Genomic DNA, 26,142 nt, shown 5'->3' with positions numbered 1-26,142 from the left:
AAAGAATAAACTGTTCATGTTTAAAACTTTTCAACTAAGTTCACGTTCATTTGTTCTGTTTTTTATTGGGATGAGTTAGACGACAGTTTTTAATCGATGGTGTCGGATCATGAATCCAGATCTTCACTTTAACACGGAGTCCTGCAGTTCACGGTCTCTGAGCACAAAATGTTGACGAGTCATGTTTCATGTTTAAATGTAGCCTCAGAAACTCTGGAGTGAATCAAACAGACTGAGTTCATCTTTCACCAGCTTCAAGAAAACTTCTAGAACATACTGGATATACAACAATGAGATGAGAATGTGTATATACCATATGTACACATGTACTATTGTATACATATATTATACACACACACACTACATGTCTTTGGTTTGTGGATGAAGCTGGAGAACCCAGAGAAAACCCTGCAGACAGGAGGAGAACATCCTCCTCACAGAGAGGCTGCACTAACAGTGTTGACCACTACAACACCATGCTGCCCACAAGAAGGAGAATCATTGAACACTGTGTGTGTTTGACTCATCTACACTGATTCAACATGGTATTGATCATGTCTGGACTCACAGAGCCTTCCTGCAGTTCCTCACAGCTGGGATCAGTCTCAGTCGACCCTGGTTTGATGTGTTGAACTTCTCCAGGTCCAACTCATCCAGAACCTCCTCTGACATCTGCAGCATGTAGGCCAGAGCTGAGCAGTGGATCTCAGAGAGTTTCTCCTCTGATTTGTTCTCTGACGTCAGGAACTGTTGCATCTGCTGATGTACTGAGTGGTCGTTCATCTCAGTCAGACAGTGGAAGATGTTGATGCTTCTGTCAGGAGAAATGTTATCACTCTGCATCTCCTTCAGGTTGTTGATGATTCTCTGGATGATCTCTGGATTGTTCTCTGTCCGACCCAGCAGGCCTCCTAAGACTCTCTGGTTGGACTCCAGACTGAGGCCGTGAAGGAAGCGAACAAACAGATCCAGATGACCATTTTTACTGGTGAGGGATTTCTTCATGGTTCTCTTCAGGAGGTAATTCAGGGAGAAGGTTCCCCTTGTGTTCCTATATGTTCCCAAGACGTTGTAGAGTTCTTCTGTGTTCCTCTCGGTGTAACTGTGGAACATGTAGACTGCAGCCAGAAACTCCTGAACGCTCAGATGAACAAAGCAGTAGACTGATTTCTGGAAGATCACACACTCTCTTCTGAAGATCTCAGTACAAACTCCTGAGTACACCGAGGCCTCTGTGACATTAAGACCACACTGCTCCAGGTCTTCTTGGTAGAACATGATGTTTCCTTCCTCCAGATGTTTAAGTGCCAGCCTCCCCAGCTTCAGAAGAACGTCCCTGTCAGCCTCCGTCAGCTGCTGTGGACTCGTCTCATGTCCCCCATCGTACTTGTTGTTCTTCCTCTTTGTCTGAACCAGCAGGAAGTGTGAGTACAGGTCCGTCAGGGTCTTGGGCAGCTCTCCTCTCTGGTCTGTGGTCAACATGTGCTCCAGAACTGTAGCACTGATCCAGCTGAAGACTGGGATTTGACACATGATGTGGAGGCTCCTGGACGTCCTGATGTGTGAGATGATTCTGCTGCTCAGCTCCTCATCACTGAATCTCCTCCTGAAGTACTCCTCCTTCTGGGCGTCAGTGAAGCCTCGTACTTCTGTCACCCTGTCAACACATGTAGGAGGGATCTGATTGGCCGCCGCAGGTCGGGAGGTTATCCAGACGAGAGCCGAGGGAAGCAGATTCCCCTGGATGAGGTTTGTCAGCAGCACGTTGACTGATGACCTCTGTGTGACCTCAGACACGACCTCCCTGTGGTTGAAGTCCAGAGAAAGTTTGCTTTCATCCAGGCCGTCAAAGACGATCACAGGTTCACAGACAGCGAGCGTCTCTGCCGTGAGCTTCTGTAATGTTGGATGGAAAACACGGAGCAGCGTGAGAAGACTGTGCTGCTCGTCTCTCACCAGGTTCAGCTCCCTGAACGAAAGCACAACCAGCAGACACACATCTTGGTTTTCTAAACCCTCTGCCCAGTCCAGAGTGAACTTCTGCACCGAGAAGGTTTTTCCAACGCCAGCGACGCCGCAGGTCAGGACGACTCTGATGCTGCTCTGCTGGTCAGTGGAGGCTTTAAAGATGTCGTGGCACTTGATGGGAGTGTCGTGGAGGCTCTTCCTCTTGGAAGCCGTCTCAAGCTGCCTCACCTCATGTTCAGTATTAACCTCTTCACTCTGTCCCTCTGTGATGTAGAGCTCAGTGTAGATCCTGTTGAGGAGGGTTCTACTTCCTGTTTCCTCAGTTCCTTCAGTCACATGTTCACATCTCCTCCTCAGACTGATCTTATGTTGGTCTAAAACCTCCTGCAGACCCCGATCTGCTGAAAGACAAGAAACAATGTGAGACTAAAGACAGAGAATCTGAGAATCTGCTGATTGTTTTCATCAGATACAGAAAAACTAGAGAAATCAAAGCTTTTGAACTTTGTGCTTTTATAACCAAGTGAAATGTTGATGCTGTATGAAGGAACAAAATCAAACATGTGCTGTTGTCAGAAGTGAAGACATCAGCAGACACATGTACAGTGCTGCTCTGACCGGCTGTCTGAGCTCCAGCTCCTCTTCTGGATCTTTGTCCACACTGGGGACAGGAGGAGTCTCCTGAAGAACCAGACTGGTCCCAGTATGAGGTGATGCACTGTCTGCAGAACCAGTGTCCACAGCTGGTGGAGACTGGATCCTTCAGGACGTCCTGACACGAAGCACAGCGGGACGACTGCTCCTCCTCAGAAACATGACTCCTCCTCCTCTTTCTGTGAAGACATGTCCTGATAAGTCAAATGTCACAGTCACAGGTCGTCATCACTTCTGTCAAGGAGGTTTTGTTTCCACCCTGTATGTTTGTGTGTTGGTTGGTTGGTTCGTTAGTGGGATTATAAAAACCACTGAACAGATCACCAGTAAACTTGGTGAAGGATGTGTTCTGTGAACCAGATGTTCAGAGGACTGATGTTTATGAGTGAAATGGATCTAGTGAATTTCAAAGTGGTTTCATCAGGAGCGTGTTGGGCCTTGGTGGAGGTCTGAGCTCTTTGAGGGATTCTGAGAGATTAGTCACCAATTTCAATGAAGCTGTGTCCTAATGCAGGGGCCACACTAGAGGAAACTACATCCTCTTCAGATCAGTTCACAGTAGAAACAGTCTCTTACTTTGTGTCTGAGGGTCCAGGTTCATTACTGAAGTTTGGAGGCTCATGTCTGGACCGGTCACTCTTCAGAGACACACAGCTGAACTCTGGAGACTCTGCTCTCAGTCTGTGGTCCTCACCTCTGCAAACACAAACATGTTTTCATTCAGAACTCATCATTCACTGATTCATTCTCTGAGGATTCAGTTTGGAGGTTCACATGTTTGTAGCAGGTCTCTTACTTTGTGTGTGAGGGTCCAGGTTCATTACTGAAGTCTGGAGGCTGATCTCTGGAGCGCCTCCTCTTCAGAGACACACAGCTGAACTCTGGAGACTCTGCTCTGTCCTCTTCCTCCACATAAACACTCATCTTCAGTCTGAGAGGAAAAACCCTGTGATGTCAAACACACAATGAAGCCAGGTGCATAGATTCAGTGTTTCTTCAAATATAACAAATGAACTAGACGATTGTCTAGAGCGGCACTTTGGCAGGGCGGCCAAATGTGAAGAGCTGAGGAACGTGTCAATCAAGCTGCAGCCGCCTCCTTCACTGCCTCCCGCCCCCAGCTCTCAAGAGCCAGTGGTCCATTCAATTTAACTTTATTTAACTTGATCAGAGATTGTCCTCAAATCCATTGAGAGGATACTGCAGCATGTCTAAACAACCGAGATCATGTGGTCGGGAACATAAGAAGACTGTTGAAGTTCATTGTTAAATATATTGATCCCTGCAGTGTTGTGCTCCTTCATATTTGTTCTCAACGCTGAACTGAACAGACGTGAGCAGCGTTCACTCTTGCTCTTGGTTTCCTCATCATCGTATAGACCAGGGGTGAGGAACCTTTTTCACATCAAGGGCCATTTCAATTTGTATAAAGTCCTCCGAGGGCCACACTATTATGAACACATACCTAGGGACGCAAAAAGAGACGGGACAAAAGTCTGTAAGCTCTGTGTCACTCATGAGCTGCATGTCTTCACATGTCAGCCTCTGAGGGGAGGTGAGGCTGGAGCTGTTTCTCTGGTGAGGCCTCTGATGCTACGAGGGACTCCTTCACAAACTCTCCTTCCACACGAGGCTTCAGCTTCGTGGTTATTAATTCACTCACCACAAAACGTGCACGTGTAATATTCTCTGTCAGTCTGTGGTCGTGTGAAAGCTGCTTGTTGAGGTTAGCATGACTCAGCTGTAATGGTGCTGGAGATTTCCACACACACACACAGTCAGAGTGCTGTGCTCTAGCACCAGTCTTCAAACTAATGCTCTAATTCTCCTGGTTCAACTATGGTGGGGCTGACCCGTAAGAATCATGTGTGTCTGTTTGTGTCTTTGAGAAATGTTTAAACACACAAACTGATGGACGGACGGGTTCAGCCATTTTGTCCCCACTCGCTCTAAATGGGCGAGAGACCTTGACTCCCATGCATTTGGTTTTCGGTATTTTAGCGATTTGCGAACGAACCGCTGGACGAACGTTGTAGAAAAGTCACAGCACAGAGATCGAGACAAATGCGCACGATCTCATGTCTTTAGTGTGAATGTGCGTCAAACTTTGTGGGAGGAGCAGCGAACATTTACAAGAAAGTTTGGAGGAAGAATAATATAAATGTTTGTAAACACTCACTCCTTCTCCTCCTTCTGCTCCTTCTGCTCCTCGGTCTTCACTTCTCCTCCTTCTGCTCCTCAGTCTTCACTTCTCCTCCTTCTCCTCCTTCTGCTCCTCAGTCTTCACTTCTCCTCCTTCTGCTCCTCAGTCTTCACTTCTCCTCCTTCTCCTCCTTCTGCTCCTCAGTCTTCACTTCTCCTCCTTCTGCTCCTTCTGCTCCTCGGTCTTCACTTCTCCTCCTTCTGCTCCTTCTGCTCCTCACAGTTCAAACTGTCGACGTGTAGAATCATAAACTTTTTAGTCTGAAAACACTTTCACTTTCACTGACTCCTCCCCCTCTGCATTTACTGGAAATCACATGACTGTGTGAGTGTGTGTGAGTGTGTGTGTGTGTGTGTGTGTGTGTGTGTGTCTGTGAGTGTGTGTGTGTGTGTGTGTGTGTGTGTGTGTGTGTGTGTGTGTGTGTGAGTGTGTGTCTGTGAGTGTGTGTGTGAGTGTGTGTGTGAGTGTGTGTGTGTGAGTGTGTGTGTGTGTGTGTGTGTGTGTGAGTGTGTGTGTGTGAGTGTGTGTGTGAGTGTGTGTGAGTGTGTGTGTGTGTGTGTGAGTGTGTGTGTGTGTGTGTGAGTGTGTGTGTGTGTGTGTGTGTGTGTGAGTGTGTGTGTGTGTGTGTGTGTGTCTGTGAGTGTGTGTGTGTGTCTCTGTATGTGTGTGTGTGTGTGTGTGTGTGTGTCTGTGAGTGTGTGTGTGTGTCTCTGTATGTGTGTGTGTGTGTGTGTGTGTGTGTCTGTGTGTGAGTGTGTGTGTGTGAGTGTGTGTGTGTGTGTGTGTGTGTCTCGTCTCTTCTCTCTTTAATGAATCAGTTCATTATAAAGTCGTCAGCAGTGAAAACTCTTGACAGAGAATCTCTGAGAGCAGCAGTCACTTTGACATGAACACAGCTTCCTGCCTTGTCTGTCCCTTCTCTTTGTTTCTGCCAATAAAGTTGTTGAACCTTGAACACTAACACTAAACCTTGTTCCTGTTAAACGTACAGTATACAAATATAAAAGATCTATACAGTGTCAATTAAATGACAATGTCTGCTTCTTACACTTGTCAGAAAGACTTCCTCAGTCTACAGATAATAATAACATGTATACATGTTTATCTCTCGTGATGAAATTGAAATGACACCATAGAAAGTACTTATTACCTCTTTGCTCCATATGTACTACAGATAAAACTTATGTGTAAGTGTAAATTCTATTCCACAAAAAAACTTCCAACCAAAGCCTTGATCGTGTTTTAATTGGATTGATTTGACATGTAAGTAGTCATCCTGTGTTTTATTCACATACAATATAAAACAAGTTGATCTCAAAGCTCATTGGAGAATTGTGACGTTAAAAAAACAGCTTTGATTTGATGGAAAGAGAAAAACACACGTTCGTTTAAGTCTAAACACTAAAAACTAAACTGACACATGAAGGAAGAAAACTATCAAAAATAGAGTTCTTTAATATTCATCGTCGTGAGTAATAATTATTAGCTACAGGGCAGAACTGATAAGATGTACATACAAGGTATTTTCAAGCGAGGTCCATTTCACGTGTGCGTTTCCACTCAGGCCTTTAATCCACCCACTGTCATAAGTATGAGGTCTAGATCCCATCAGTGTAGATCAGCAATACATAAATACATGTAGAAAAATACAAGTTTACATGTGGCAGTAAACTGGGCAAATACTTTTACTATGAAGTCTTCTGTCATTCTACATATCTGTGTGTGTGTGTGTGTGTGTGTGAGAGAGAGAGAGAGAGAGAGATTCTGGTAAACTTGAGTCTTCTAATTAAACTTTGCATTAAAAGCATCAAAGCGTTGTTAGTAAATAATTGAGGCCGCTCGTCTCTTTGTCAAATCTTTTCTTTGAACTAATAATAAAACATTTAACACAGAATCTGTCTTTTAAACCGTCAACAAGGATCCACGAGGAAACAAGTCTCACACCGAACAGTCTTGGAACCTTGGAGCTGATTCATGATTCAGAGCAGAGGCTGTAGATAAAGATGGACGACATGGCAGCTCCCTAACGTGAAGCCAAATCCTCTCAATTGCCCCCTGGTGGCTGGCTGCGGTATAGGTCCTCCTCCACATTAGCAGACGGGACATGGACCAAACTAAAAAAGTTAGAATAGACGTTAGATAAATGTTTGTCAAAGATGTTTCTGTGATTTCAGGTCGTTCTTGTCTCACTGAAGTGTTTCTGATCCGTTTGGTTTGAATCCATTTATTTGATGATATAAAAAGAGGCGGAGACGTCATGATTGACAGCTGAGACTGACTGATAGGTGTACGGGTTAGACCTGGATACCACGGCTCCATCCCCTAATCAGACTCTGACTCTTCATGACGTCAGCATCGTGAGGTGGTAGTGTTCCTACGTGAGATGTTTCAGCTTTATTTCTGGATGGAGGGAGAAAGTGGAGACGCTTCACCAAACTTTATTTACAGTCTATGAATCAGACGCCTGATGACGTCAGGTTTCAGCTGCTCTGTGTTCCAAACCATAATGACGACATGAGTTCAGAGACAAAGAACCTTTCTACACTGCTCTTTCCATGTTTTCTGTGGTGTCGGATATTCAGGTGAGGTAAATACTACTCTCTTGTTTTCATGACACTCGGTCTTTAATGATTTTTTACCCATTGGAATGATTTGCTCAAAAACAAAGCGTTCTTGTCCTCTGAGTTCACAGGAGCTGTTGTCCAGAGTCTTTGTCCTGCAGCCGACTAGAGAGGAACCTCAGGAGGGTTGTTCCTCCTCACCCGAGCTTTCCTGCTCTCCTGTTTCAGCTTCAGAGTGCGGAGCTTCTGCTGCCGGCGCTTCTCTCGGTACCACAGCTGCTCACAGTACTCGTCCACGCTCAGACTCTTGGTCCCCACCATGTGCAGGTCCTTGTAGCTCCGGTGCTGCGGCGGCCACGAGTTCCCAAGTCCCGGCAGAGACGACGGCGGGTGAGAGGCCCCGGACTGGCCCAGGAACACAGGTAGGGCTCCCCCCACCGGGCCAGTCTTCCCGTGGTTGGGGCCGTGGCTCTGCTGGTGTCGGGCAGCTGGGTGGAGGCTGTGGTTGGGGATGATGTGAACGCGGTATCGGGCCAGGACCTGGCTGTAGGAGTGCTCATGGCTGCTGCAGGTGTAGACGCCTGCGTCAGCCAGCTCCAGGCGTTGAACCAGCAAACCACGCTTCATGTGGAGAGAGCGGTCGTCAGCGCTGTGAGGAAGCTGAGAGAGAGAGAGAAGCAGGTTTCATGGTGACAAAATGTGTTTGTGTGTATAAACTGAATCTCATCATGTCTTCTCCTCTGATACGTCTCCAGCAGATGTTGACTGATTCAGACTCACTCTGTCCTCAGTTTGCTGCGAGCTGCCCGTGTGCCGCTGCACCGTCCACCTGAGCTCGGCCGGAGGTGACCAAGGAACACACTCCAGGAAGGTGGAGTTTCCCTCCACGCCGTACACCGACTTCTCTTCCACAGCGTCAGAGTCTGACGAGGAGAAAGAAGAGAAACACAGATCAGGGGAAATATTCACCAGGTGATTGGTGTGAATCGAAAAAAGGAGGAACACACATTCTAAACAGGAAGAGAAACTAAAGAAACATTTCTGAGATGTCAACCACTTCATCATTTTTTTAACTTCAATAATCTTTACTGCCACTGTGTTGAAGCGGAGAAAACTGCAGTTACACAGAACGGCCCCTAGAGTGCGCCTCATGTCTACCTGCAGCAGAGAATATTCAAGAAGGTATTTTAAATCTGTAGAAACTTTATTGGTTTGTTATCGTGCAACAGTTGAAACTTTGGTTTTGGAGAAATAATCAAACATTAGGAAAATGTTCTTGCTGAATTAATTATTGTACAAAATGAACTGTTTAAATATTCAGTGTGTTCCTGTTGCATTCAGTAGTAAATAGAATTTACTATCTGTGATACTATTTTTGAAGGTAGTTAAAAAAGGTCAAATATTTGTATATTTATATACATATTTTATACTTTCTATATACTATATATTTATTACAGTAATTATGTTGATCAAACTGTGACTTTAGAACAAAGCTGAACATTAAACTTCAAAATCAGACATGAAAAAGCATCAAGGCTGAAATGATAAAACGTCAATATTTTAGCAGGTCCTTCTTTCCCTCTGTGCATCGTATTGTAGGAGATCAGTTTGGATCTTGATGCAATAAATCAGCACTAACACATTTATATATTTGAAGGGACCATGAGGCTTTGGCGAAGGTGCGAGCTCTAATGAGAGACATTGTAATTTACCTTCAAGTACATTTCCAGTATAAACACAGGACAAACTGAAGACCCTGCTCAGACTGAACACAGGAGGAGCTGGAGCTTCTGGATGGATCCAGACGTGAGAATCAAACACAGCTGTGGATTTATGCCGATCTCTTATGTGGACGAACAGCGAAGACCACCGTGGTTCTGCGTTCCATCGCTGCGTCACTTTAAACACATGATCGATGGAGGAAATCCTCCTCTCAGATCCTCTGATATAAAGAGACTTCATATCAAACTCACCGTCCTCTGTGACTGGGCACTGACTCCAGGGGTCTCCATACTTCACATCCTGTCTCCGTGCCCGCCTAACACCAAACCAGGGGAAAGTGTGATGTACATGTGGTAACTGTTATGAATGTGTGGTGTCCTCATTACCCCTCTGTCCCTCTCTACCTCTTGCTGGTGGGGAAGAACCTGGAGCAGGTCTGTCCATCCCAGGAGCAGTAGGGGTCTCTGGCCAGACAACACTTAGCACAGTCCGTCCCGTACAGCTCGCACCTCTGGAGCCCCAGCTGGGCCACGCTGAGCTCGCCGGACACGTACAGCTGTTGCTGTGGTCGAGACGGACGACACAGAGAGAGATTGATTTTATTGAGAGTTCATTATACTGTTGTAACAACAACACAAGTCTCAACTAAACAACACAACTTTGAACACAACATTTACTGGACTAATTAGAGCCTGAGCAGTGACGGCTGCAAGGATCCTATTGGGTTTCTTATTCTTTCCCCATCCCCCAATGTCAGATTGGTGTCGTCCTAAGCACGCGCGACTTTTGCTGAAACTTGTACGAGAAATGTTCGCATCAGATGGTTTCCGTGCATGTAAACAAAAGTCAGAGGACGCACCCTCTTGGTCGACAGCTTCATGCTCAGGATGGGAGTCGGACTCTGTGGAATAAAAAGAAAAATGGATGAATGTTTCTGTTGCTTCACACAAAAACACACGTTTATACCAACGTGCATCTACAGCTGTTTACGATGAGCCGAACGAATCCACGTAGATTTATTAACAGACACATTTCTATGCATTTGATACCAGATTGTGTCACATTTCATTTTAGAAATTCAAGTTGATCACACTGAACATGAAAACTCCTCTTCTCCCTCGTCTTCTTCACAGCCTGGTGTTCAATGTTTGTGTGTCTCAGTTTTCTAACGACCTCAGGAGCCTTAAAGACGCCGTTTGAAATAGTTCTTCACTGAGCTTCGTTCATTCAGTCGCAACAAACCACACAGTCTGAAGACAAAGCTGGAAAATAAAAGGAGGAGTGGAGGCTCATGTGACCGACACAGAAACGGTGACTGATCTTTACCTGAACTGATATTTCAGCCGTGCAGAGGTTGAGGTGAACGTTAAATGCTGCGGCCTCGCTCTGAGGTCAGAAATCTAATGAGTCTCTCTCTCCATCAGGTGGATAAATTACCCCCGAGCTCCATTTTTCTGGACCACTGACTCATTTCATGGCCTCACAGAGGAGAGTCAGTGACCCTCGACCGCTCTGAATGAGCCGAGGGGTGGATGAAGGAAACTCAAAGCCCACAGACCGACCGACTACAGCCTCCGACCTGAAACCCAGTCAGGATCCAAACAACCTGTCAGTTGCTCCTGCAGCTGTACGGTCACTTCCGGCTCTTTACACCCAGAAATGACTCAGTTCCTGTCTCAGTTGTTGGTAAACAACGAACGCCTGGTTTCCTGTTTGTTTGTTCTCGTCCTTCCTTCCCTTCACCTGCACAGTGTTTTGATTCTCTTTCCCTTTTCTTTCATCCTCTCCTTGTTCTTCCTCCTCATCTTCTTCATCTGTTTAAAAACAGAAACACACAAAAATGTGCTTTTCCTATTTTTGTCATCTCTCTGCTCGTCTTCCTGGTCCGTTTGTAAACACAGAGGATCTTGGGAAATATGCGTCCTGATATCTGCTTGTTTCTCTTTTGGGGAGTTTGTCCAGATGAACACGTTCCACTGAAAAACTACACGCACACACAGAACATCACAGGGTGCAGAGCTGGAAGATGAGCAGTGAGAGACATTACAACAAACTTGGGTTTTAGGCATTAAAGTCCTGCGTGTGTGTGTGTGTGTGTGTGTGTGTGTGTGTGTGTCAGGATTCACAGAGAACGAAGAAGAGCAGTGAAATGATTTCCACAAATCAAATCAAAGTGAAAAATGATACGGACGAACATGTTTCATCCTAAGAAGTAGTTCTGTTAAAAGATAAAACCATGAAAACGTCGTCAGCCTTCTGATTTTCTTTCTCACAGTTTAGTGGCAGCAGCGTAATGGAACCAGCTCAAATCACCGTACTTTATATGCTTCCAACCTCTTGCTCCAGTATTTCTTGGGTCGGGGGCTGGAGAGACTGTGAGAAACTTCACACAGTGGGTAAAAAAACACGAAGCTTCCTGTGGAAGCTCGAGTTCTTTTGGTTCCTGGATCAGAAGCAGTATTGAAACTCTACGTCACCTGGAAGACGGTCAGCTCCTCCAGAATGAGCTCCTCTGTGTCCCAGTTGTGTTTGATGACCGACACCGCCTTCACCACCTTCCCATCATCTGCACGGCAACAGGAGAGCGTTCGAGTCAACGCACATTTCATCCACATTCACAATAAATCCAAAATAACTAAATATACAATGAAGAGAGAAAACTCATGGTGCACACATCACACATCCTACAGTGGTAACCGTAGTAACCAACAACACACAACTGCTACACAAACCAGCTGCTACAGTCAAAGCAGCCAATGTGTTTACACATGTTCACTGAGAACATGAGGAAATCACATGAATCTGCTCATGGAGGAAAATATCATGGGATGATTGTATGTAGACATCTGCATGTAAACATACTGCACACACACACACACACACACACACACACACACGCACACACACGTTACAATGATCCCAGGGAGCCTCGTAAACCTCAGAGGTCGTGCTGTGGGAAATCTCCTTTGCACATGTATGTTTACAGTGAGTGTGTGTGTCAAACGAACCTATACCCTACACCAGGGGTCACCAACACGGTGCCCGTGGGCACCAGGTCGCCCCCAAGGACCACATGAGTCGCCCGCAGGCCTGTTCTAAAAATAACACAACTCACCAGTGAGCTGCGTCTTAGATTTGATATGCGTTTCTAATTCATTGAATGATTTATTTTTGATTCTGTCAAATGTTTATTCTCACTCTGAAGTTGACTCCTGACTATGATTTGTTAGCGGTCGGTCGGTGGCTCGTGAAAATGGAACATTTGTCTGATGAAATGTTGAAGAAGTGATCGTCTGAAAATGTAAACACTTGCTGAGATTCATAGAAATAAAGTGTTGAACCCTGATATCATCTGTTTCCCACCTTGTTAAGTCAATGTTGATAATTACTGTGAGAAATCATGAACGTGATCAGTGTCTTCACACAGATGAGAATCATTTATCATTAATAATAATATATAACTATCAAACTGGCAGCCCTTCGTATGACTCAGTTCCCATGAAGTAGCTCCGTCTCAAAAAGGCTGGCGACCCCTGTCCATGGACTAAAGATGAACTCTCTCCGTTGAAGTTGTTCAGTGTGATTTGAAATCAGCTGGTAAAAACCTGGGAACATTTGCTCCAAGCTCTAAAATATCAAATATCAGACGCAGCCAAGAATCAAACCACCGTGACGTCACCTTCGGTTTGTGAGCTGCAGCTCTGAAGCCTCACGTCAAACATCTCGTTCAGCGCCATCTTGATTTTTTGAAAACAGGAGTAACCATATTTGAGCAGGGGGTGGAGCCTGACTGAGAACTCGAGGACACGCCCACCTGTCGCCTCATGATCCTAATTGACCAAATGATCATCAGCTGTTTTGAAGAAGACCTGAAACTAGAGACAGTGTGTGTCCTCAGAGTTAGTGGGTGTCCTCAGTGTGTGTCCTCAGAGACAGTGTGTGTCCTCAGAGACAGTGTGTGTCCTCAGTATGTGTCCTCAGAGACAGTGTGTGTCCTCAGTGTGTGTCCTCAGAGACAGTGTGTGTCCTTAGTGTGTGTCCTCAGAGACAGTGTGTGTCCTCAGTGTGTGTCCTCAGAGACAGTGTGTGTCCTCAGTGTGTGTCCTCAGAGACAGTGTGTGTCCTTAGTGTGTGTCCTCAGAGACAGTGTGTGTCCTCAGAGTTAGTGTGTCCTCAGTGTGTGTCCTCAGAGACAGTGTATGTCCTTAGTGTGTGTCCTCAGAGACAGTGTGTCCTCAGAGTTAGTGTGTCTGTTGTGATGAAAACTAAGTTTCACTCGTGGTCCAAAAGTCCAAAATTTCAGTCGAATAAAAAGCAGCAGAGTTTATTGTCGACAAAAAACCAGAGAGCATTCAGTAGCGAGCCGGAGCTTCACCAGAGAAGAACTCTGCCTAACAGTAGTGTGGTGTTGTCTTATAAACCCTTTAGAGACCAAACCTGTCAGCTTTTCATTGGTTATCATCATTTCGGGGCCACACGTGGCAGTAGGTCATTGGTCAATTTTCTAGCTCTGGAAATTTCCACTGGGCATGTTGGGATCTTACACTAACTTTGCTTATTCTTGACACCATTATCTTTTGCTTAATCAGCTTAGTATTTTTTAAAAGATATTGTGCTTACATTTGACACCATTATGTTACAATTCGGTCAGTTTGTCTTTTTAAAAAGATTAATATTTCTTCACACAAGTTATACAATCACCTCATACTGCTTGTTACACACAGAATATATGGTTTGATTCGTAATTACATTCACAAACTTATTGTAATCAGTAGTAAATCATGTTTCAATCACACCTTAGTTTGTAGTGCAGATTCTTAAAGGTATACAGTGACATTCATAAGTGACATGGTTTAATGGCCAAAAATTATACTACATGTCCTCAGAGTCCGTGCAGACAGTGTGTGTCCTCAGAGACAGTGTGTCCTCAGTGTGTGTCCTCAGAGACAGTGCAGACAGACACCACATCCTGGGATTCAAAGGTTTCTCATCAAGAGGCGTCTTCACTTCACGTCCCCTCGTCTTTAGTAAACAACAGATTCAGATCTCGTGGCTCTGAATTATTTTTTTCATTCACACGATATTTTATCGCGGTCACGTAATATATATTTTACCAGATGCCAACAGGGGGCGCTGTAACTTTCACAGTGACACAACCCCAGATGTTGTCCCAGCTGTTCTTCTGCATTTAGCAGCTGGAACTGAGTGTCTTTGATTCTGGATCATGTTGGTTCTCCTCTGATCTTTATCAGAACCTGTTTGGTCCTCGTTGTAAAACCCTTTCATGTAACACTGATTCATGTCATTTGTAAATCAAACAAACACGCAGAGCCACAAACAGACATTGAAGAAAAAAGGAGGTTTGCACCTGAAGCCTTTTCCAAACTCAAACTACAGCAAACTGAATTCATACGATGAAATTCATGTGTCTGACTCAAAGTGATTTAAATGGGTTTCACTTTGTGTCCTGCCCTTGCAGAAAGGGGGGAAATGTGGTTATACACACATGGACATATACTGAGGGACAAAGGTGGACAATGATAAAGACAGACTTAGATACACTAGATGTGACTCTGTATAGAGGGTTTATATATTCTGCTGGGTGTCATTTCAATAAACACATTCTTCATGTGAATAAACACAATCCATAACGAGGGGCAAGATTTTGGGGCAAGAAGGTTCGTGGTTTGAATCCCGGTTCAGATGCGGTGTCTCTGTGTGCAGTTTGCATGTTCTCCCCGTGTTTTCTCCAGGTGCTCCGGCTTCATCTCACAGTCCAAACACATGCAGATGAGGGGTTGGGTGAATTGGAGACTACACACAAGCTGCTGCAGCTTCAGCCTCTGGATCATCAGGACACAGCTCAGCCTCCGTCCACACACACTGTCCTCTTCACACTGTCCTCTTCACACTGTCCTCTTCACAGTCACCTTCACAAAGATCACAGTCTCCATCTGTTGAGAGAAGAAGACATCAGTGTTTACAGAGACTCACTTCATCAGCTGTGAGTCAGTGATGCAGCACATCCAGTATAAAGAGCAGCAGGGACTTCAGTCCTGTTCAGAGGTGGAGCAGCTTCCTCTCTGCTTCATGTTCACGTGTTGGAATGAACACGCTAAGAGCTGCACACACTTTGACCATCACGTGTGTTTCCTCTGCATGTGAAAGTGCAGAGTGGACACTTGAGAGGTGGATTTCCTGCTGTTACAGGTGAAGACATGTTTCACTGTGTGTTGATGAACATGTGCTTCTGACAAACTGTCAGTGGACAGATGAGACAGATGGACAGATGAGACAGATGGACCTCAGCAGAGCTTCTGCTCTGTAGAGACAGCTCATGGTTACCATGGTGATGATGCTTCTCTGAGGCTTCAGGACACTGATCTCAGAGCTGTGACAAAGAGCCAACTGATCAGTTGTTCACTGATGAAGTGAGAGAACAAAGTGTCTCAGATCAGATGAAGACGTCTCTGCTCATCATGTGAGGCTGTCAGCTGTGGTCCAGCTTCACTTCCTGTTCACATGAAAACAACAGCAACTGTCGTCTTCACATCAATCAAACGATCACAACCGGCTTCTGGCTCGTCTGATTGGCCGACTGTTGTCTCTCTGTGTTTCTGTCCAATCCTGAAGTCTGTCATCGTTGTCCTCTCACAGCTTCACTGAGGAAACACTGAGGCCTGAACTACGAAGACACTTCAACATGTCCACACAACAGTGTAGTTACTTTGCTCAGTGGGCGGAGCTTTTAAACAGGTTGATCTCCAACTTCACCTGCTCCGGAGCATGTTAGCCGTCCATCATCAGTTACCATGGTGATTTACCCTGATGAGAAGTGAACGAGCTTCGTAGGACTGAAAAAACTAAACCTGAAGTTAACCTGATAACCACAAATCCTGCTTCTGGTCCAGACCCTGGATCTTTACTGTGATACTGACTGTGTTTAGTAAAATACTGATGAAAGCAGCGTGGACCGACTCCAACCATCTACTGACCTCAGAGTCTCCAGTGGACAGGTTGGACTCTGTAGAAGACCACACAGCTCCTTCACTCCTGAGTCCTGCAGCTCGTTGTATCTCAGATCCAGTTCTCTCAGATGAGAGGGGTTTGACCTCAGAGCTGAAGCCAGAGAAGAACAGCTGATCTCTGACAGACTGCAGCTCCTCAACCTGAAGAAAGAATAAAACTTAACTGTAAATGAATCTGAGTTCATGTGTGAAAATAACAGATATTCATGTCAGCACAGACTCATAACATGGAAGATAAATATGAAATCAGACATGTTGGACTAAAGACGAGTCCTGATTCAGTAACAACAGATTATTTGGACACGGAGACTCAACCTGGATAAAGAAATGTGAATGTTTGAATGTGTCCTCCTGTTATTGTGGATCGTCATCATGTCAACACAGACTCTCAACATGCTGCTGACCTCAGTCCAGTCTGTGACCTGAAGATAAATATCACATCAGACATGTTGGACCATTGTTTCATTCATCACCTTCTTCTCTGTGTGTTTGGTCACTGAGTAGGTTTGTGTCATTAAACACTGTTTAAAGTAGAGATGGCTCCTGACAGTCACTTCCTGTTTGGTTCTATACTCATCAACTGTCCAACGTGCTTCAATAAGAACGTGTCTTATTGTTGAGAACCTGAGGAGGACGAGTGCTCGGTCTCTGTCCACATGTTACTCACTGAAACTTTATGAATGGAGTTGGACTGATGAGGTGGACGTGACTGACAGGCTGGGTGAGGGACAGATGACTGAGGGACAGTGAGCAGAACGGAGACAGTTCGATTTCGATAGATAATGACCAAATAAGAAAGAAATTTGGAACACTGAACATTCAAGGATTTAAGGACCTGACCTCAGAGTCTCCAGTGGACAGGTTGGACTCTGTAGAAGACCACACAGCTCCTTCACTCCTGAGTCCTGCAGCTTGTTGTTACTCAGATCCAGTTCTCTCAGATGAGAGGGGTTTGACCTCAGAGCTGAAGCCAGAGAAGAACAGCTGATCTCTGACAGAGTGCAGCTCCACAACCTGAAGAAAGAATAAAACTTAACTGTAAATGAATCTGAGTTCATGTGTGAAAATAACAGATATTCATGTCAGCACAGACTCATAACATGGAAGATAAATATGAAATCAGACATGTTGGACTAAAGACGAGTCCTGATTCAGTAACAATAGATTATTTGGACCCGGTCTCTGTCCTGCAGATCAGTTTATGAAATCCAGAACTAAACACAGATGAGTTTTAACAAGTAGCTGAATATTTAAAATGTCCCAGATTAATGAATGAATGGATTCAAGTTATGTCTGAAGAGGAATTATGTTCAATGAGTATTAAATGAAGCGTTCGGGCATAGCTTCACTTGACAACAAATGACGTCATGAGGTCAAAGGGCAAACTCCGCTAGGGTACGCTCGTTTACATTCCCCGGGCGGTCCGGGGGTTTACGTTACCACTATATAGTCTATGCATAATATGTCAATGATCTCCGGCTATGGCCATGATCCAAACCTGTGACTCTCTCTCTCTCTCTCTTTATGTTGTGACGGCCCATTAAGTACATTTGCAGGTATTTTCTTTATCTAACATATTTTATTTTATTGGATTGTTTATTAAAAACAAAAGGGGGGGGGGGGTTCTACCTTATGTTGATTCTCAATTGAAGGTTCTACATGGCTTCATTTGTCAAAGGAAACATGAGCAAAGATTGATCCAGGGTTAGAGCCCTTATGCAACAGATGTAAGGCAGACACAGGTTCCCTCATTCATACTTTTTGGACTTGTCCAAATCTTCACAATTATTGGACGTCTATATTTGAGACATTCTCTGAGGTGTTTGGACTCAATTTAACCCCTCCCCCTTTGATTGCAATTTCTGGAGGAGTTTCTGAAGACGCTCTCCTTCCCAAACATTACTCCAATGCTATTGCTTTCGCCTCCCTAATTGCTCGGAGACTTCTCCTTGTGAAATGGAAGCAGGAGGCCTCTCCCACTCATGTGCTATGGACTCCAGAACTTCTGAAGTTTTTACATCTGGAGAAAATAAGGTGGACGTTAGGTGGTTCAACAGGTACATTGGATAAGACGTGGCAACCATTTCTAGCACACATGAAGACGCTAAAGCTGTGTACCCTTCTGTGACTGATTTGTGTTTGAACCAAGGTGTAAAACATTTGACATGGAGGCAGCTGTGATTGACATATATGTCTTCCTCTTTACTGGATTGTATGGACATTTGCTCATTATCATTTGTTGTTGTTTTGCCTGAAGTTTTTCTTGTGAAAGTTGACATTTGACTTCATTTCATGTTATTGTTTATCCTTTTGTTTTGTTTGTTCATCTTTTTATTTACAGATATTATTGTCACTATTACTATTGTTTTGTTTGTTTGTTTCTATTTGTTGTGTATGAGATGTTTTTTGTTTTCGGGGGGAGGGACATGTAGAGGGGAGGGGACGAAAATGCAACAGACACACCTCTGTATTAGCATTTAGCACTTACTGGATTACAAAGCTGCTGTATGTTGATGATAAAAAAGGAAAATAAGATTATAAAAAATAATACAATGAGTATTAAATGAGATGAACTGTGTATAAATGCTGTGTTATAGATATGAGATCTACAAAAGTCAGTGAACTGACCTCAGAGTCTCCAGTGGACAGGTTGGACTCTGTAGAAGACCACACAGCTCCTTCACTCCTGAGTCCTGCAGCTCGTTGTTACTCAGATCCAGTTCTCTCAGATGAGAGGGGTTTGACCTCAGAGCTGAAGCCAGAGAAGAACAGCTGATCTCTGACAGTCTGCAGAGACTCAACCTGAAGAAAGAATAAAACTTAACTGTAAATGAATCTGAGTTCATGTGTGAAAATAACAGATATTCATGTCAGCACAGACTCATAACATGGAAGATAAATATGAAATCAGACATGTTGGACTAAAGACGAGTCCTGATTCAGTAACAATAGATTATTTGGACCCGGTCTCTGTCCTGCAGATCAGTTTATGAAATCCAGAACTAAACACAGATGAGTTTTAACAAGTAGCTGAATATTTAAAATGTCACAGATGAATGAATGAATGGATTCAAGTTATGTCTGAAGAGGAATTATGTTCAATGAGTATTAAATGAAGCGTTCGGGCATAGCTTCACTTGACAACAAATGACGTCATGAGGTCAAAGGGCAAACTCCGCTAGGGTACGCTCGTTTACATTCCCCGGGCGGTCCGGGGGTTTACGTTACCACTATATAGTCTATGCATAATATGTCAATGATCTCCGGCTATGGCCATGATCCAAACCTGTGACTCTCTCTCTCTCTCTCTCTCTCTCTCTCTTTATGTTGTGATGGCCCATTAAGTACATTTGCAGGTATTTTCTTTATCTAATATATTTTATTTTATTGGATTGTTTATTAAAAACAAAAGGGGGGGGGGGTTCTACCTTATGTTGATTCTCTATCAGATAATTGAATCACTAGTTTAATAGACTGATTATAGCTCAAATACTTTTCTATCAAAGAGACAGTGGCTGAGACCAAGAGTGTGATCTCAGAAAAAGCTTGGAAGCTTTGGGAGTCTTGTGTTTTTCTTTAGAGAATGACACTGAGGATAATGGGGAGGTTGGGGTTGATGTGTTCATTGTTTGTGTTGAAGGTTTTATCAGTATTCACTTGGTCATGTTTGAACGTACTAAGGTCGACTAGAGTTACACAGCTAACTCAGATACATCACAAAAGGTATAAAATGATCCTTCACATTTTCTTCTTCCATAAACTCTGATGGCAACACCTGCTCCCTCAACTTCAGGGAGAAACGGCTGCCACATGAATCTAATCAGCTGGAATGTTCGGGGACTTAACCATCCAATCAAACGTCATCAAGTATTCTCTCATCTCTTACACCTTAAAGTCAACATTGCATTTCTTCAACAAACTCAGCTAAAAATAGAGATCACCTGAAAATGAAGAAAGATTGTGTTGGACAAATGTTCCAGTCTAAATTCAACAGTAAAGCTAGGGGTACTGCTATTTTGATTCATAAATCAGCTCCATTGATTGTCTCCCATGTAGTAGCTGACCCAAATGGCCGTTATGTAATTGTAACTGGCTCTTTATTTAACGCCCCTTTACTCTTAGCTAATGTATACGCCCCCAACTGGGACGATAGTGATTCTTTCAGAAACGCTCTTCACTCATTACCTGGTATTAACACTCACTCATTATTACTTGGGGAGACATGAATACTATCATGGACCCTACACTTGACCGCTCTTCCACAAGACCGTCACCACTCTCAAAGTCTGCTCTGGTTCTGCAGTCGTATCTGGAGACCGATGGGGTCGTTGACGCACGGCCACTTCTTTATCCATCAGACAACACTGGTTCTTCTCTCCTGTACATCAAACATACTCGTGCATCCATGACTTTTTGGTTGATAAAAAGTGATTATCTCAGGTAAAAGCATGCACGTATAATAGTATTGTAATATCTGATCATAGCCCTCTGGTATTAGAGCTCAGCTCTCCTCATCAAAATTCTATTTACTCATGGAGGCTTAACCCTCTCCTGCTATCTGATGAAGGATTTCTTCCAGTACATCTCCAAACAGATGGACCTTGTTCTAAACACAATAACAGAGGACATGTGGCAGTCTGTCCTTCATAGAGTACGTTCTTCCTCCATCTGTGCCAGACATGGACTCCTACAATTGAAGGTTCTACATGGCTTCATTTGTCAAAGGAAACATGAGCAAAGATTGATCCAGGGTTAGAGCCCTTATGCAACAGATGTAAGGCAGAAACAGGTTCCCTCATTCATACTTTTTGGACTTGTCCAAATCTTCACAATTATTGGACGTCTATATTTGAGACATTCTCTGAGGTGTTTGGACTCAATTTAACCCCTCCCCCTTTGATTGCAATTTCTGGAGGAGTTTCTGAAGACGCTCTCCTTCCCAAACATTACTCCAATGCTATTGCTTTCGCCTCCCTAATTGCTCGGAGACTTCTCCTTGTGAAATGGAAGCAGGAGGCCTCTCCCACTCATGTGCTATGGACTCCAGAACTTCTGAAGTTTTACATTTGGAGAAAATAAGGTGGACGTTAGGTGGTTCAACAGGTACATTGGATAAGACGTGGCAACCATTTCTAGCACACATGAAGACGCTAAAGCTGTGTACCCTTCTGTGACTGATTTGTGTTTGAACCAAGGTGTAAAACATTTGACATGGAGGCAGCTGTGATTGACATATATGTCTTCCTCTTTACTGGATTGTATGGACATTTGCTCATTATTATTTGTTGTTGTTTTGCCTGAAGTTTTTCTTGTGAAAGTTGACATTTGACTTCATTTCATGTTATTGTTTATCCTTTTGTTTTGTTTGTTCATCTTTTTATTTAGAGATATTATTGTCACTATTACTATTGTTTTGTTTGTTTGTTTCTATTTGTTGTGTATGAGATGTTTTTTGTTTTCGGGGGGAGGGACATGTAGAGGGGAGGGGACGAAGATGCAACAGGTACACCTCTGTATTAGCATTTAGCACTTACTGGATTACAAAGCTGCTGTATGTTGATGATAAAAAAGGGAAATAAAATAATTAAAAAAATAATACAATGAGTATTAAATGAGATGAACTGTGTATAAATGCTGTGTTATAGATATGAGATCTACAAAAGTCAGTCAGTGAACTGACCTCAGAGTCTCCAGTGGACAGGTTGGACTCTGTAGAAGACCACACAGCTCCTTCACTCCTGAGTCCTGCAGCTTGTTTCCACTCAGATCCAGTTCTCTCAGATGAGAGGGGTTTGACCTCAGAGCTGAAGCCAGAGAAGAACAGCTGATCTCTGACAGTCTGCAGCGATACAACCTGAAGAAAGAATAAAACTTAACTGTAAATGAATCTGAGTTCATGTGTGAAAATAACAGATATTCATGTCAGCACAGACTCATAACATGGAAGATAAATATGAAATCAGACATGTTGGACTAAAGACGAGTCCTGATTCAGTAACAATAGATTATTTGGACTCGGTCTCTGTCCTGCAGATCAGTTTATGAAATCCAGAACTAAACACAGATGAGTTTTAACAAGTAGCTGAATATTTAAAATGTCCCAGATTAATGAATGAATGGATTCAAGTTATGTCTGAAGAGGAATTATGTTCAATGAGTATTAAATGAAGCGTTCGGGCATAGCTTCACTTGACAACAAATGACGTCATGAGGTCAAAGGGCAAACTCCGCTAGGGTACGCTCGTTTACATTCCCCGGGCGGTCCGGGGGTTTACGTTACCACTATATAGTCTATGCATAATATGTCAATGATCTCCGGCTATGGCCATGATCCAAACCTGTGACTCTCTCTCTCTCTCTTTATGTTGTGACGGCCCATTAAGTACATTTGCAGGTATTTTCTTTATCTAATATATTTTATTTTATTGGATTGTTTATTAAAAACAAAGGGGGGGTTCTACCTTATGTTGATTCTCTATCAGATAATTGAATCACTAGTTTAATAGACTGATTATAGCTCAAATACTTTTCTATCAAAGAGACAGTGGCTGAGACCAAGAGTGTGATCTCAGAAAAAGCTTGGAAGCTTTGGGAGTCTTGTGTTTTTCTTTAGAGAATGACACTGAGGATAATGGGGAGGTTGGGGTTGATGTGTTCATTGTTTGTGTTGAAGGTTTTATCTGTATTTACTTGGTCATGTTTGAACGTACTAAGGTCGACTAGAGTTACACAGCTAACTCAGATACATCACAAAAGGTATAAAATGATCCTTCACATTTTCTTCTTCCATAAACTCTGATGGCAACACCAGCTCCCTCAACTTCAGGGAGAAACGGCTGCCACATGAATCTAATCAGCTGGAATGTTCGGGGACTTAACCATCCAATCAAACGTCATCAAGTATTCTCTCATCTCTTACACCTTAAAGTAAACATTGCATTTCTTCAACAAACTCAGCTAAAAATAGAGATCACCTGAAAATGAAGAAAGATTGTGTTGGACAAATGTTCCAGTCTAAATTCAACAGTAAAGCTAGGGGTACTGCTATTTTGATTCATAAATCAGCTCCATTGATTGTCTCCCATGTAGTAGCTGACCCAAATGGCCGTTATGTAATTGTAACTGGCTCTTTATTTAACGCCCTTTACTCTTAGCTAATGTATACGCCCCCAACTGGGACGATAGTGATTCTTTCAGAAACGTTCTTCACTCATTACCTGGTATTAACACTCACTCATTATTACTTGGGGAGACATGAATACTATCATGGACCCTACACTTGACCGCTCTTCCACAAGACCGTCACCACTCTCAAAGTCTGCTCTGGTTCTGCAGTCGTATCTGGAGACCGATGGGGTCGTTGACGCATGGCCACTTCTTTATCCATCAGACAATACTGGTTCTTCTCTCCTGTACATCAAACATACTCGTGCATCCATGACTTTTTGGTTGATAAAAAGTGATTATCTCAGGTAAAAGCATGCACGTATAATAGTATTGTAATATCTGATCATAGCCCTCTGGTGTTAGAGCTCAGCTTTCCTCATCAAAATTCTATTTACTCATGGAGGCTTAACCCTCTCCTGCTATCTGATGAAGGGTTTCTCCAGTACATCTCCAAACAGATGGACCTTGTTCTAAAAACAATAACAGAGGACATGTGGCAGTCTGTCCTCCATAGAGTACGTTCTTCCTCCATCTGTGCCAGACATGGACTCCTACAATTGAAGGTTCTACATGGCTTCATTTGTCAAAGGAAACATGAGCAAAGATTGATCCAGGGTTAGAGCCCTTATGCAACAGATGTAAGGCAGACACAGGTTCCCTCATTCATACTTTTTGGACTTGTCCAAATCTTCACAATTATTGGACGTCTATATTTGAGACATTCTCTGAGGTGTTTGGACTCAATTTAACCCCTCCCCCTTTGATTGCAATTTCTGGAGGAGTTTCTGAAGACGCTCTCCTTCCCAAACATTACTCCAATGCTATTGCTTTCGCCTCCCTAATTGCTCGGAGACTTCTCCTTGTGAAATGGAAGCAGGAGGCCTCTCCCACTCATGTGCTATGGACTCCAGAACTTCTGAAGTTTTTACATCTGGAGAAAATAAGGTGGACGTTAGGTGGTTCAACAGGTACATTGGATAAGACGTGGCAACCATTTCTAGCACACATGAAGACGCTAAAGCTGTGTACCCTTCTGTGACTGATTTGTGTTTGAACCAAGGTGTAAAACATTTGACATGGAGACAGCTGTGATTGACATACATGTCTTCCTCTTTACTGGATTGTATGGACATTTGCTCATTATTATTTGTTGTTGTTTTGCCTGAAGTTTTTCTTGTGAAAGTTGACATTTGACTTCATTTCATGTTATTGTTTATCCTTTTGTTTTGTTTGTTCATCTTTTTATTTACAGATATTATTGTCACTATTACTATTGTTTTGTTTGTTTGTTTCTATTTGTTGTGTATGAGATGTTTTTTGTTTTCGGGGGGAGGGACATGTAGAGGGGAGGGGCCGAAGATGCAACAGGTACACCTCTGTATTAGCATTTAGCACTTACTGGATTACAAAGCTGCTGTATGTTGTTGATAAAAAAGAAAATATAATAATTAAATAAATAATACAATGAGTATTAAATGAGATGAACTGTGTATAAATGCTGTGTTATAGATATGAGATCTACAAAAGTCAGTGAACTGACCTCAGAGTCTCCAGTGGACAGGTTGGACTCTGTAGAAGACCACACAGCTCCTTCACTCCTGAGTCCTGCAGCTCGTTGAAGCTCAGATCCAGTTCTCTCAGATGAGAGGGGTTTGACCTCAGAGCTGAAGCCAGAGAAGAACAGCTGATCTCTGACAGAGTGCAGCCCTCCAACCTGAAGAAAGAATAAAACTTAACTGTAAATGAATCTGAGTTCATGTGTGAAAATAACAGATATTCATGTCAGCACAGACTCATAACATGGAAGATAAATATGAAATCAGACAAGTTGGACTAAAGACGAGTCCTGATTCAGTAACAACAGATTATTTGGACCTGGTCTCTGTCCTGCAGATCAGTTTATGAAATCCAGAACTAAACACAGATGAGTTTTAACAAGTAGCTGAATATTTAAAATGTCACAGATGAATGAATGAATGGATTCAAGTTATGTCTGAAGATGAATTATGTTCAATGAGTATTAAATGAAGCGTTCGGGCATAGCTTCACTTGACAACAAATGACGTCATGAGGTCAAAGGGCAAACTCCGCTAGGGTACGCTCGTTTACATTCCCCGGGCGGTCCGGGGGTTTACGTTACCACTATATAGTCTATGCATAATATGTCAATGATCTCCGGCTATGGCCATGATCCAAACCTGTGACTCTCTCTCTCTCTCTCTCTTTATGTTGTGACGGCCCATTAAGTACATTTGCAGGTATTTTCTTTATCTAATATATTTTATTTTATTGGATTGTTTATTAAAAACAAAGGGGGGGGGGGTTCTACCTTATGTTGATTCTCTATCAGATAATTGAATCACTAGTTTAATAGACTGATTATAGCTCAAATACTTTTCTATCAAAGAGACAGTGGCTGAGACCAAGAGTGTGATCTCAGAAAAAGCTTGGAAGCTTTGGGAGTCTTGTGTTTTTCTTTAGAGAATGACACTGAGGATAATGGGGAGGTTGGGGTTGATGTGTTCATTGTTTGTGTTGAAGGTTTTATCTGTATTTACTTGGTCATGTTTGAACGTACTAAGGTCGACTAGAGTTACACAGCTAACTCAGAGACATCACAAAAGGTATAAAATGATCCTTCACATTTTCTTCTTCCATAAACTCTGATGGCAACACCTGCTCCCTCAACTTCAGGGAGAAACGGCTGCCACATGAATCTAATCAGCTGGAATGTTCGGGGACTTAACCATCCAATCAAACGTCATCAAGTATTCTCTCATCTCTTACACCTTAAAGTCAACATTGCATTTCTTCAACAAACTCAGCTAAAAATAGAGAT

At 43.3% G+C, this 26,142-nt stretch overlaps 2 protein-coding genes across 5 annotated transcripts in view; both read right to left on the bottom strand.

Moving 5' to 3' along the window:
• Positions 1 to 26,142, bottom strand: part of LOC138405623 (NACHT, LRR and PYD domains-containing protein 5-like) — a 224,199-nt gene that overhangs the window by 137,210 nt on the left and 60,847 nt on the right. Inside the window, exons 12-14 of the mRNA XM_069515397.1 lie at positions 24,844 to 25,017; positions 21,817 to 21,990; positions 18,765 to 18,938 (exon numbers count right to left, since the gene is read on the bottom strand). Of these exons, the coding sequence (XP_069371498.1) occupies positions 18,765 to 18,938; positions 21,817 to 21,990; positions 24,844 to 25,017 (522 nt within the window). The remainder of the gene's footprint in view (positions 1 to 18,764; positions 18,939 to 21,816; positions 21,991 to 24,843; positions 25,018 to 26,142) is intronic.
• On the bottom strand, positions 6,261 to 12,982 carry LOC138405675 (semaphorin-3D-like). Of its 4 annotated transcripts, none has more exons than XM_069515713.1 (7): positions 12,788 to 12,982; positions 11,586 to 11,674; positions 9,968 to 10,009; positions 9,513 to 9,670; positions 9,099 to 9,424; positions 8,167 to 8,309; positions 6,261 to 8,046 (listed from the first exon to the last, which is right to left on the bottom strand). In XM_069515713.1, the coding sequence occupies exons 1-7, from the start codon at positions 12,843 to 12,845 to the stop codon at positions 7,552 to 7,554; spliced, it is 1,311 nt and encodes a 436-aa protein (XP_069371814.1). In that variant the 5' UTR covers positions 12,846 to 12,982; the 3' UTR covers positions 6,261 to 7,551. The 4 variants fall into 4 exon arrangements, with proteins under 4 accessions (XP_069371814.1, XP_069371816.1, XP_069371817.1 ...); XM_069515715.1 differs by having other exon boundaries at positions 9,360 to 9,424; positions 12,788 to 12,976; XM_069515716.1 differs by lacking the exons at positions 11,586 to 11,674; positions 12,788 to 12,982 and adding an exon at positions 10,435 to 11,319 and having other exon boundaries at positions 9,360 to 9,424.

This window comes from Paralichthys olivaceus, chromosome 2, assembly GCF_024713975.1.
Source record: "Paralichthys olivaceus isolate ysfri-2021 chromosome 2, ASM2471397v2, whole genome shotgun sequence".
NCBI lineage: Eukaryota > Metazoa > Chordata > Actinopteri > Pleuronectiformes > Paralichthyidae > Paralichthys > Paralichthys olivaceus.
This window is presented reverse-complemented; position numbering and strand designations above follow the sequence as displayed.